Source organism: Wolffia australiana, chromosome 1 (genome assembly GCF_029677425.1).
Source record: "Wolffia australiana isolate 7733 chromosome 1, ASM2967742v1".
In the NCBI taxonomy this organism is placed as follows: domain Eukaryota; kingdom Viridiplantae; phylum Streptophyta; class Magnoliopsida; order Alismatales; family Araceae; genus Wolffia; species Wolffia australiana.
In genome coordinates, this window is record NC_135835.1 from 1,577,501 (window position 1) to 1,590,681 (window position 13,181).

Below are 13,181 nucleotides of genomic sequence, written 5' to 3' on the forward strand. Positions count from 1 at the left end.
TTAAGAGGAACGGACCGTCGGGTCTGCCGTGCCGGTCGGTGCGGCTCCGGCGCGTGCTCTGGCATCCGCTGCCGCCTTCCCCCCCTTTCGCCCAAATCCTCAGCCTATCCACCATCCTCCTCTCCTAAAACGGGCGAAATCAGTAGCCCGACTAACCATAGAACGGATCAGTTCGTACCTGCAGCGGCGCGAGCTTCCCCCCTTTGCCGAACGAGCGAGAAGAGGAAGAACCATGACTCCGATTGCCGACAAGGGCTTGGAGGATCGCTCGCCGGCGCAGCATTCTGAATAGACTGAATAGAGAGAATGGGTGAAGTTGACGACGTGGGTGGCACGTGGGGGGAGAGGGAGCACGTGCGGAGATGTGAAAATTCGATTATTCTGAGGGCAGCCGCTCGACCTTGTTGGATGGTTAACGTTTGAGGGAAGGGGGGAAGATGAACGGGGCGTACAGCAGGGTGCTGTCGGGGGGGGGGGGCGGGTCGCCGACGGGGTCGCCGCCGGCGTCGCCGCGGAGGTCGCCGCGGCTGCGCCACGCGCGGTCGCAGAGGGGAGGGAGGGTCGCCGCGGCGCAGACGCTGAGGACTCTGCCGCACCGGATAGCTTGGGCTCTTCTTTCGCTGCTCCTTCGGCGGCAGGCGATCTTCCTCTTCGCGCCCCTTATCTACATCTCCGTGATGCTCATCTACATGGGCAGCGTGTCGCTGGACGTCGTGCCGAGGATGATCTCGCGCCCGCCGCCCGGCTCCGTTTACCGCAGCCCGCAGCTCTACCAGCGGTTGCGCCAGGAGATGGACTCCGATAATTCCTCCGACAACACGGTGAGTTGGACATCTCTTTTCCGAGGATGTTCTTCCGGGTTCTTTTTCATCTAGAAGAAAACCCGCCTAAAAACTTCAAGAAAATGCGCAGAGAGAGATGCGTCCAGCGCTTTCTGCCTTCTGGTGGACTGATACTCGAGATTTATGATCAAGGATTGTGATCAAAGAATTGTGATCTTGTCTTGTTTTAGATATCGATAATATGGAGACGCTCGTCTAGAGGATGTTCTTCCGGGTTCTTTTTCGTCTAGAAGAAAACCCGCCTAAAAACTTCAAGAAAATGCGCAGAAAGAGTTGCATTCAGCTCTTTCTGCCTTCTGGTGGACTGATACTCGAGATTTATGATCAAGAATTGTGATCTTGTCTTGTTTTAGATATCGATAATATGGAGACGCTCGTCTAGAGGCGGCGAATGGAAGCCTTGCATAAACAGGAGATCAGACGGTATGCCCTGCTGCCTAAATCAGGAAAGCAGAAATTGTCTATTTTTTTTCCAATTCTATTTCTTCTCTGAAATGCTCTCGCAGAAAAGAAATTGCCTATGATGCTATGCTTGTTTGTCTTTTCAGGCCTGGCCTATTCTAATGGGTACATATATATTGAGGCTAATGGTGGCTTAAATCAGCAGAGAACTTCGGTGAGCCTTTGTTATACATGTGTTCGACTTGGGGCTGTAAGACCTACCACTTTCTTGGCTTGTAATTCTTCTCTTCCCTTTTTCAAGATATGCAATGCGGTGGCTGTTGCGGGTTACTTGAATGCGACTCTCGTGGTCCCAAACTTCCATTTCCATAGTATTTGGAGAGACCCAAGGTTGGAACGAATGTCACATGCCAGGTTATTTCTCATCGAAAAAAAAAATCTTTGATCCGAGATTTTTTTGTTCTGTTGCAGCAAATTCAGTGATATCTACGATGAGGAGCACTTTATCAGCACTCTGAAAGATGAAATGAGGGTGGTAACCAAGGTGCCTGATTTTATGATGGAGAGATTTGGCCACAACATGAGTAATGTTCTCAATTTCAAGATCAAGGCTTGGTCACCTATACAGCTTTACAAAGATGTGGTGCTGCCCAAATTGTTGGAAGAGAGGTGAACAGGACTGTCTTTTTTCATCTCTTCGTGGACAAGAACGGACTAAATTTTCAGTATTTTAAACTTTGGAAAATTATAGCAGATGATGATGGTTTGATAGTTCATTCCAGGCTCATCAGGATCTCCCCATTTGCCAATCGGCTGTCGGACGATGCCCCCGGGGTTGTTCAGCGTCTTCGGTGCCTCGCCAACTACGAGGCTCTGAGATTTTCTAAACAAATTTCTGCTCTTGCGGAAAGCCTCGTCACCCGGATGAGAAGGCACAGCATGAATGATGATGGAAAATATGTTGCGGTTCATCTCCGCTTTGAAGAGGTATGAGTTGTGGACTACACTCCAGCAATCTCATCTTCGGATGAGAAGTTTGTGTTCATTCATTCACAAACACGAGCATGAACACTTAATTGTTCGTCCTCGAAGACTTTCCTTCTTTGGCAAACAATGAACCTCCCATCCCTACATTCTTTCAAAACAAAATTTACTTGCTTTTCTCCACGTTACTCATTCTGAATTTCTTTTTCCCCCTTTGCCAGGACATGGTCGCGTTCTCGTGCTGCATTTACGACGGTGGAGAAAAGGAGAAGAGTGAGATGACTGCCGCCAGAGAACGAGGCTGGCGTGGGAAATTCACCAAACCTGGTCGTGATATACGACCAGGAGCCATCAGGATGAACGGGAAATGCCCGCTCACTCCTCTTGAGGTATGTATATAACACGAGATAAATAGTCAAAATTGATGCAATTATTTATATGGCTATGGATGCAGTGACTGTGTATTGCTGTCATCTTGTCTAAAGTTGACGTAGTTTTCTTTCTAGGTGAGGCTGATGCTGTGGGGACATGGTGTTCAATATATCAATTCTTACTATAATATATCACTTCTCTACGATGATGCACATAAATCACATGTTATCGTGTGGTTATGGATGCTTTGACTGTGTATTGCAGTTATCATGGGCAAACGTTGACCTAGTTTTCCTTCTAGGTGGGGCTGATGCTGAGGGGGATGGGATTCAACAATAACACGTCCATTTACTTGGCATCTGGAAAGATCTACGAGGCGGATCGGACAATGGCGCCACTCTTAGAGATGTTCCCACTGCTCCAGACTAAAGAGACGCTGGCATCAGCCGAGGAACTCGCCCCATTTAAGGTCCGAGTCTACCAATTTAGACCGAGTCTACCCATTTCCTTTGGTCTGTTTGGCTGTTGACTTTGCCTTTGTGCAAGTCTTTGTAGAACTATTCTTCCCAGATGGCGGCATTAGATTACACTGTATGCCTTCACAGTGAGGTGTTCGTCACGACACAGGGGGGCAACTTCCCTCACTTCCTTATTGGCCACCGCCGATACCTGAACGGAGGCCACTCCAAGACCATCAAACCTGACAAGAGAAAGCTGGCCCTTCTCTTTGACAATCAAAACATGGGGTAGGGGTTTCTATAGAAATCAGAAATTTTGTTTTTTTTTTTTCCCTGAATTTTCTGTCTCTGGGTTGTTCAGGTGGAGGGCTTTCAAACGCCATTTGGTGAACATGAGATCTCACAGCGATGCCAAGGGCATCGAGTTGAAGCGGCCTAGTGATTCTATTTACACATACCCTTGTCCTGATTGCATGTGCCGCTCAAATGGTAAATCAGAAGGCGCATGGAAGGGCCTTGTGCAGTGAGCATTCTTTGACTTAAGCAAAGATTGCGGTGGAGACATTCTGGGATTATTTTTCCGGCTAATGCACGGGAGCATATTGCTCTAAGAAGAGAAGAAAGAAGGGGTCTCAATTTGGTTGTGGCGTCTGTGTACATGCCACTACGACGATCGAAGGAAGGGAGGCTGATTTATCACAGCCCATTTTGTCCCCACTTTGGGCGATTCTTGATGCAATGGAGAAGCGTGTACATGAGTTTTTTTTCTCGCCACACTCAGCCGTTCATTCATTCTTGCTGTACAAAGGATATGGATTGAATTCAATGGAGTTTGTTCAGATTTCGAACCAGAGTTATTTGTTCTCTTTTTAGTTTCTTTTTCAAGTCAGCGACCTAGTTTCTGTTTGGTCTTGCCCCCCTGTCTATGCCAGCTTCGACTTCTGTTTTGTCTTGCCCCCTATCTAGTTTCAGTTTAAAAATTAAGGGGAACACAAAAATTAGTTTGAGTACGGGAGTTCTGGCCACAATTTGCTTTGAGAAATAATGACAAACAATGTAGAAAATGCCATTTATTAAACATATACAAGGCCACGTATAAAGACGCGAAAACGGGTACAACAATTGGGTGAAAAAAGGTGACCTGGCTATCCAGATTGCAGGCATTGTTCTGTTCTCCAGCGGTGGCCGCGAGTAGATGCCAGGAAAGGTTCATCTGTACAAGGGAAATCCAATTTCACACTAGAAAAGCCATGAATTCAACTTGGAATAGAGTAGAGCTGGAGATTTTCTCAGCCCAAAAAGTCCATAAGAGCTTCTTTCATTAGATCATCCAACAAGACTGTCCCCATATCAATAACCGCACCCTCAACCTCTAGACCCAGTTCCATCCATCCATCATTCTTTCCGAAATCCCTGTCGATTATATATTCAACTGTATCGCCTGATTCTCTCTGGAACCCGAGATGCCAGCTAATGTTTGCCCACGCTTGTCGTAGTATACGAAGTGCCACGTGGATCATGGGTTCAGTGGAAAAGAGACGGACTGTGTTTTCAAGAGTTTCAAGCAGAGTTTCATGCGTCAGGTCGTTTAAGAGATCTTCGTCGAGACTGCTCTGACAGGACCCGCTGAGGCCTTCAAGTTCACCCTCAAGATTTAGTTCGGAAAGGTCAACACTGCTAGACAAGTAACTTTTCAGCACGTCCACGAGCTGAAGAAACTCTGCCTCGTGCTTCATATCTACCTGGCCACGAATATAATCGAATTCGAAACGGGTACCTTGTATTTTCCGTTCATCTTCTCCTGACCTATCGACTTCCACTGCAATACAAGAAGAATTATCGCCGTTGTTGTCCGACGTGGCATTCTTTGACGCGGTGCGACCAGATTTCATCTCCATTCCAGATTCACCTGAAAAAGCGGTGGACTAGGTCATAAACTTTGGAAGAAGAAAAAAAACTGAAAGTAAGCAGTTTAAATCATCATGATAACCATTCACCTTCCCCAAACGAAAACTCGAAACTGTGAGTGTAGTCAAACACTGAAAAGTTGACATCGGAAGTTGATCCGCGTTTAACATCAGTATTTAGACCTCCCATTTCGCTGAAAGAATTCATCACACTCGCCCCCGCTGATTCGTCTTTGATGCTATCTATTGCTGTACGGTCAACATCACCCGCAAATGCAGATTCATGGATATCGATAGTTTCAGTAGACTGAGTTTGGTCAAATGACATTGATGGGGAATGAAGAACAGTGCATGCAACTTCCTTCTGTTCATTTTCTCCGAAGTAAGACAATTTAATTTCGGGGAGCGACGAAATCCTTTCCATGGATTTTATTGGTTTCTTCTCCCTGAAACCATCCTCTTCATTAACCAACGATAGCGTCCCAGAACCTTTAATTATTGGCTCTCTTCTAGAGTTTGCTTCCAGCAACTGCGCGTATTGCTCCATGGTTTCCGTGAGAGATTGCGACCTTCTTACTCGACCGATTAAATTCCCTCGTGTGGTATTTCTGTTGGTGTTCATGACTTCTGAGAAGGAAGGCTTTTCTACTGGTTTTTTCTGAGACGTCGTAGATCCATATGGTATCTTATGAAGAATAGAATCCCAGGAAATTCGTTCTTTCTGCTTCTGGTTCTCTCGTAGAACATCTTTTATCCTGCTTTTAAGTTCCTTGAACGGATGTCCAACCCTGTTACTGTCTCCTTGGCTGTTTGCATGATTGAAGCTTGAAACATGAGCAGATTTAAGAGAATTCACCGAGATGTCATGCATGGAGCCCTTCATGTTTTTCCGATCATGATTGCTTTTTGCCCTTTGGTTTCTCAGCTGTCCATCCATAGAACTTGTTTCATCCATGAATTTCAAGTAAGTACCAAAACGTACCGAAGAACCCGGGGGTGGGTAGGAACGGGACTTATTCAGCTGGATTTCAGGCCAAGTATCTTCTTTAAACGTGGAATCAGGATCACTAGTTTGTCTTTTTAGAAGTTTCTTTTTTGCTTCTCCTGGTTTTTCTCTACAAAATGTGTCATTCTCCTTCAACTGATGACCCTCAATTTTGGGCTGATTTTGATCAGAAAAGCATCGGTTGGTCCGTTCAGTAGTGTTAAGCGCGTTCTCGATGTGTGTAGTCTGGACTGTCAATGCAGAGCAAGAATCAAGGGAAAACGGAGATGGTGCTTCAGGACTTGAACCCTGAACTGAAATCTCCTCTGGCCTTGTTTCACTGTAACTGACATAGTCATCGCATTCCAAATGGTGGATAGAAATGGTACGCGAAAAACTTCTGGTTGAAGGGTAAAGCCTCTGTTTCTGATTCTTGGGATCGAATATGCTGTGTTTCTTATATATCTCAATAGGGTTTAACCTTGTAATCCAACTTCTGTCAGAAGCATTTCCTCCGGAGCCAGCACCGTCCCTCGCCTGGAGATTTATCTATGTTCAAATAAATACATGAGCATAACGATATCAGCACAAACCTCAATCAACGTAATTAGAATTTTGTTCACAGTAGAGCCCACCTTATTTGATTTTGTTTTTGAGGAATCAAGGCGATCGTCTTCTTTGACGGACTCCACTATCATTCCGGGGGGACACATGCCTGCAATAGAAATTCACCTTGACTTAGGTGTCGAGAACAAATGCTAGGAGATATTTCAATAAAGATTAGACGGATTTTCTGACAGAGAATTTCCGTTTTATGCACTGCAGAATCTTCGTCGAATTTCTCACTGCTTGACAGGGTCGCAAAAGGCTAGACTAAAATCGAACCTGATGTAAAAATTAAGGGGACGCAAATTTATACGCAATACCAGCTGAGCGACGCGTCCTTCGGGGACCATCGAATGGTAAAGGCGAATTAGCTTTACACGAATTAAACTTATTTAGACCATGGGCTTTCTTACTTCATTTCATAGCTTTCCTTGAACCTTCACCAACGAATTTAAACCTTAGATCAGGGAATAGGAACATGAGGAAAAACTCTATTGGATAATCCCCGGTAGTCCACTTTACTAGAATCTCAATCACAGAATCAGGACCTAATATTGAGAAATTTTATGTTGAACTGAAACCTAAAATAATGTTTAAACAATGGCTTCACATGTCTACAGGATCATAATTACCAACGAGTCGTAAGAATCAGCAAAAGTTTCAGCACGAATAAGCCCCCACAATAAATTGGTCCAAACTCAAAAACTTCAACTCTGAGTAGATTCAGCTTTTACCTCCCTCGAGTCTACTGCTGGCGCTTCTCTTCTCTCCCAGCATCTTTCGGTGGCGAAGATTCTGATAACTGTCTAAAGGCACGATCATGCCCCATAAACATCCTGGAATCACTCCGGCGCGCGCAGACCGCGCCTGAGAGTCCACGTTCTTTAGGTGATCTTTCATCTCTAGAAGCTCAGTACCATAAACTATTAAAAACGCATCGAGAATCCACTATTGAACTTCTTTACAGTGACTCATCCTACAAGCAAATAAAACACAAAAATTGAATTCAAGGAAACGAATCAACCGATCAAACATCAAGCCATACGCTATTTATAAGATCAGCCATATCATGTTTTCAACGACTCTAGAAAGAACATAATTCAATCTTCTACGTCTGAACGAAGCACAAAACATTCAAAAACCGTGGAAGAATTTGAAGGTAGAGAGACGAGGGAGACACCAAAGAGTTCGAAAGGCGATCAGATTGGAGCAACTCCCCGCGTTCTTCATCTCCTCCCTCCGTCTCCAATTCAGGAGAATTCGCGCTGAATTCCGTTATATACAGTTCTCCCCGCTTCCGGTCCTCCGCCTTGCCTCATCCTAAGCTCTCCCCCTTCAACTCTCCAGCCCGCTTTGGAGGCGGTCAAAGGTTCCCAAAAATCCTCCCCGGTGCCCAGATCCATCTCCCTTCCTCGTAGACCCTATTCACCCGCCGGGCCCGCCAAAACCACCAGATTTTGAATTTTTCAGCCGTTGACCGGTCACTCTCAGTCAACAAGGGATTCCTCGAATTATAAATCCTCCGGTCCTTAAAAAGTAAACAGCCAGGTATAGTGCCGGATCGTCCCGGGCGTGGACGGTGGACGTCCGGCTTCAGTGGAGGGACGTGGACGGGACGATTTTCTCGTCTGACGATACGAAAACAGTCCCTTTCATTTTGGACTTTTCCCTCGTCCTGGACAAAAAAAAGTTGTTTTATATTTTTAATATATTAAAGGCATGTTAAAATTTTTAACATACGGTTGCCTCGTTGTGGACTTCTGGTGGCTGACAGCAGTTCTCTGGCTACATGCCCCTCCCCCTCCTCCAACCCCTCGGGCGACCTTGGTGATTCACCGGAGGGGTGATGGATGGATTCATAAATGTGGGGATTGATTAATGAGTTTCAAACACTTTTATATAAATATATTAAAATTTTTCAGAATTTGATTGACGAAGATTTGAATATTAAAATTGCAAAAGGATACAACTATAAAAAATAAGAGTTCAAAGTAATTTGGAAAATTAAAAGGACTATTTTTCAAATTTTGTTGCATATATGTTCTCTAAACAACTGTGTTGCGCGTTACAGGGGTAAATATACAATAAAAATAGTTCCAAGGTCTCATTGAATTAATATGAATTTTTCTTACGGAAGTACATAGGATAGAGGATGCAGAGGGACATATGAACAGTTACTTTTGAGCAGTGTCAGTTTGTGCGCGCTTAATGTCACAGCGAGACCACGTGGCTAGATCTCAACCGTCGGATGCAAATCCGACGGTTTTTCATCCTTCTTCGACTGTCCATCGTCCGAGACCTCCGGATGGGACGGTTGTTTCGTCCACCGTCCCGTCTTGTTGTCCAGGGGACAAATTTTAGTCCAGATTTAAGTACTGAACTGGATATTTTTTCGTCCAAAATCGTCCAGTCTGCGTCCCTGCACAATGGGCTTGAGCCAGGGAGACTGCGCTAGCCGTTAACTCCTCTCCAGCCTGGACAAGTACACCTGTCTCTCTGACAAGTCTCCACGTCACGTATCCATGCGGCGAGCCCGGGGAAGAAAAATAATTACAAAAAAGACTGCTCGGTGAGCTCACCGCTTAGGGCGAGCGGGTATAAATACGCCTTCCCGCTCCTTTCCGAGGCTGTTCTTCCTCGCCAGCAGCGCAAGGATGAATGCCGGAATTGCCCCCGCGGGGGGGGCGATATTACTGGCCGTACTCGTCTTCTTCTTCCCCGCGACAACGACGGGGGTGAACACGAGCGCAGCGCTGGCTCGCCACGCCGACCTCTCCGCCTTCGCCGAGTTGCTCGCCACGACCGGCGTCGCCGCCGAGCTCGACCGCCGCTCCGCCATCACGCTTCTCGCCGTCCCGAACTCCGTCCTCCGCCGCGTCCCCTTTCCGTCATCCGCCGACCTCGCGGACGTCATCCGGTACCATATCCTCCTCCAATACCTCTCCCCGGCCGACCTCCGCCAGATCCCCCCCGCCGGCCGCCTCGTGGCCACCCTCTACCAAGCCACCGGCCGCGCCGCCGCCGACCGCGGCGACGTCAACCTGACGCGGTCCGCGTCCGGCGTCGTCTCCGTCCGCGGCGTCGTCCTGAACTTCCTCTTCGCGGCGCCGTACAACGTTAGCGTGTTCGCGGTGGACGGGGTTCTCGTCCCGTCCGGGCTGGATCTCGCGGCGGCGGACGGGCGGCCGTCGCCGGGGGTCAACGTCAGCGAGGTGCTGGTCAACGGGGGGGACTTCAACGTGGCGGCGGCGATGCTGGCGGCGTCGGGGGTGGCGGCGGAGCTGGTGGAGGACCAGAGAGGGGCGGGGATAACGGTCTTCGTCCCGAGCGATGAATCCTTCTCGAAGGTTCCGAGATGGGGGAGATTGCAGGGTCTGCCGGCGGAGAAGAAGGCCGCCTTGCTGCGATTCCACGTTCTGCATTGCTACTACCCGCTCGGATCGCTCGAGAGCATCGTCAATCCGGTTCAGCCGACGCTGGCCACGGAGGGGTCGGGCGCGGGCCGGTTCACGCTCGACATCGCCAGGGCGAACGGGTCGCTCGCGATCGACACGGGGCTGGTCCGGGCGTCGATCACCAGAACGGTCTACGATCAGAACCCCGTCGCGGTGTTCGCCGTGTCGAGGGTTCTTCTGCCCAAGGAGATATTCGGGGTCGTCGGGGGGGCGGCGGCGCCGCCGGCGGAGGCGGCGGCGTTTCCGCCGGAGGAGGCCTTCGCCGCCGCCGGCCCTTCGCCGATGGGGCAGGCTAGCGGCGGCGCCCGGTCCGCCGAGTTCTTCCTGGGGTGCTGCGTTGTGGGGATTCTTCGTTTGCTCCTGGTATGAACTCTGATCCTCCGCCTTTGATTGGGTTTTCGCCGGGAAATTTTCTGATCCTCGCGGAATTTGGGGGGTTTGGAGTGGAATTGAGGTGACTCGTTCCGGGTTTGCTGGTAGGTTTGTTTGAGGATTCAATTGCTGGGAAAATCTGGGGTGGGAAGAACTGACTAAACTGAGAGATTTGATGAGAATGTCAGTGAAGTTTTTGGGATGAAGTGGAATTATGATCGTGGAGATAATTGATGGGGGGAATGAAAGATGTTGAGCAGATTGGCTAAGAGGGATGTTAGCCCCAGTTTGATAATTGCATGATTTTGTTTTTGACCGAGAGAATAATGAGGAACTCGACTTGATTCATTGGCCAATGCCTTCTAGCAAATCTCCAAGCCGGATCCTTTCTGCGTAAAAAAAAACCTTCAAATATCATGTTAGCAGGATGATTAATTCAAACATATGTTTTTCAAATTTGTTTGAGCTCTTGGCTACAGACACTCTGGAAAACCTGTCATTTTAGTTTGTTTATCTTGTAATCATCTCATTTATTAATCTATCATTTATTCGTTACAAAACTGTTGTCCGGGCTGCAAAATCTGATGTCCTCTTTAATATATGCACTGAAAATCCACTCTTTAGGCTTACAGGTAATAAACTCTTAAAAAAAATTAAAGGGACTAATCGAACAAGATATAAAAAGAAAAGTGAAATAATTAGCAATGTACTTTGAAATTTGCATCTCGGACAACAAAGCAAGACAAACATTGATGCATTGAATTTTGATATCATTAAATATATGTCGTAGTGAAGTAAAGCAGTTTAGAATTTGTATTCTTTTATAATATAATATAAAATAGATATAGCCAAAATATACATATAATTGTCTTATTGAAAAACGTCTCAACATAAGAACCATCGAGTCGGCTACCAATTTGCATTGTTATTTCAAGTGTGATGACTATGATTATTATTGTAAAATATACTCATTGCAAATTTTTATATTCAGTAAATGTATAACTATCTCATGGAATTGCTATCCTGGCCATTAATCTAGATAGCACAATTTATATTTATTAATAGAATGATATGGCTTGAATACCAGTCGAATATATAAGTATTGTTTGAATTCATTTATAAGACTCAATTATATATGAAACGATGAGTAAATTGTGATGATGTTATAGCATAGTGATATATTATCTTTAAACACAGATCATAAACATTCTTATTCATAAGATATTTGAGAAGGACATTGAAATATCCTGGTGTGATAACACTTTATACTCGTACTCATGATGAGGTCCAATGATCCAATCACCCTTTTATTGAGGAACCAATGGGAGATAAATGGTGTTCTATATAAGGTGCGAGTTCGCCGATTTGATTTGTGCAAATCCCTGGATGGATATACACCTAAATGTCAACTTCACTGATTTAAGTAACAATTTTCCTTGTATATTTAGGCTCGCATGTTGGCAAACTTGATTAAACAATGCATGGTATATAGGCTTGTACAATTATATCCTCTATCACAAAGGACATAGATCACCAAGTGCCTCATTAGGTGTTACTTCTCAGTCAGAACATGAGTAAGCAGACCTCTGGAATGTTTTCAAGGCCATAGAAATGTAAGGGGTTGTTCCTTATGCCTATTAAGAAGAAAATACATCTTTGTGTTAGTTAGTCTTGAGACACCAAAGGCATCTCGCAAATAGAAAGTTGTGTTTTATTATGTTGACATATCGATTCAATGAAAATTGATTAAACTCTGTGTAAATTTGCAACATGCGGTGTAGATTGGTACCTCACTTGATGGTAACTTGACCTAAAAATTTGGTTAAATATATCGATGATAAACTGTATTTTAGATATAGATAAGAGTTCTTTGGCTTATGGAGCTAGTACCTTAGCTGGTATATAGGATTAGAGGGTCACACACATATGCGAATGGATTTTATGAGAACCTCTATGATGTATAAAATGTTTAAAAATCTTAATTGAGTGATATTGCATATAGGTTTCTCCTTAGGCCCTCCCCTTTTTTCCATCTTTTCCTTGAGCGTTAACATATCCTGGTGCAATTTAAAGCGAAGAAGAACATCTCAGATCTATGATGGTACTCGAAGAGGTGTGAGATCTGAAATCTTGAGCATCACATTCATCTGACTAGAGGTGGGGCCCATGCGATGCTTGAGATAATTTGCTCAAGAAGCTAAATGGCTGGAACTTTGATTTCGCAGAAGGTGATCTCATCATGGTAGTGTTTTAACTTTAGCTTCACATGAATGATTTAATTCGTATGTATGTCTTCATGCAAAAACTTTTTGGGATTGCTGGTCATCCCGAAACCCAACATTTATGATCTAGTTTGTTTAATATGATTGTGATAAACTATGTATTTTACCATTAAAAAATACAACAGACTTTGAAATATCTCTAAAAATGCTTCTTGAGAGTTAATGGATTAATTCTACTTGTTGGCTCTTAAGACATTTAGAGAAAAATATTAATAATTGTATCAAAGTATCCCACATCTTGTAGTAAATGAATGAAGTTAATAAACATAGATTTTAATATTAAGTTGTTGGTTCATGTTACATTTATTAGATGTATTTCAAAAGCATGACACATTGCAAATTATTTAGCCAAGTCTTCAGACATTAAATTTTTTTTTTGTGAAATGGGTTGCCAACCAAGAATGATAAATAATACATGAAGTATGAATTCATAAACTATAATAGCAGCAAAATCAGACTAGAGTACTGAATTTATTTGATATGAACACAATGAATGAGGCTATTTCTAAATCTTTA

General features: G+C 45.0%; 4 protein-coding genes across 5 annotated transcripts in view; 2 read left to right on the plus strand and 2 right to left on the minus strand.

Moving 5' to 3' along the window:
* The window catches only part of LOC144700892 (GTP-binding protein Obg/CgtA), a 5,661-nt gene extending 1,324 nt beyond the window's left edge, over positions 1-4,337 (minus strand). Inside the window, exons 1-3 of one of the 2 annotated variants that reach the window (XM_078572476.1) lie at positions 4,200-4,337; positions 179-284; positions 16-124 (exon numbers count right to left, since the gene is read on the minus strand). In XM_078572476.1, coding sequence (XP_078428602.1) covers positions 16-124; positions 179-284; positions 4,200-4,222 — 238 coding nt within the window. In that variant the 5' untranslated portion in view covers positions 4,223-4,337. Of the gene's footprint in view, positions 1-15; positions 125-178; positions 294-4,199 lie in introns of both variants that reach the window. The other variant, XM_078572468.1, reaches the window with a different exon arrangement.
* LOC144700886 (protein ESMERALDA 1-like) lies at positions 438-3,909 on the plus strand. Its single transcript, XM_078572455.1, has 10 exons — positions 438-821; positions 1,196-1,265; positions 1,391-1,458; positions 1,546-1,634; positions 1,716-1,913; positions 2,027-2,231; positions 2,450-2,617; positions 2,902-3,069; positions 3,156-3,346; positions 3,420-3,909. Exons 1-10 carry the CDS (start codon positions 438-440, stop codon positions 3,583-3,585), a joined length of 1,707 nt encoding a protein of 568 aa, XP_078428581.1. The 3' UTR covers positions 3,586-3,909.
* On the minus strand, positions 4,104-7,889 carry DAU1 (TRM32-like protein (DUF3741)). The gene is made up of 5 exons (XM_078572443.1): positions 7,737-7,889; positions 7,291-7,532; positions 6,586-6,665; positions 5,056-6,499; positions 4,104-4,967 (listed from the first exon to the last, which is right to left on the minus strand). Exons 2-5 carry the CDS (start codon positions 7,454-7,456, stop codon positions 4,348-4,350), a joined length of 2,310 nt encoding a protein of 769 aa, XP_078428569.1. The 5' UTR covers positions 7,457-7,532; positions 7,737-7,889; the 3' UTR covers positions 4,104-4,347.
* Positions 7,890-9,168: 1,279 nt separating this feature from the next.
* Positions 9,169-10,943, plus strand: SOS5 (Fasciclin-like arabinogalactan family protein). The gene has a single exon (XM_078572489.1). The coding sequence runs from the start codon at positions 9,211-9,213 to the stop codon at positions 10,378-10,380; it is 1,170 nt and encodes a 389-aa protein (XP_078428615.1). The 5' UTR covers positions 9,169-9,210; the 3' UTR covers positions 10,381-10,943.
* Positions 10,944-13,181: the final 2,238 nt, after the last annotated feature.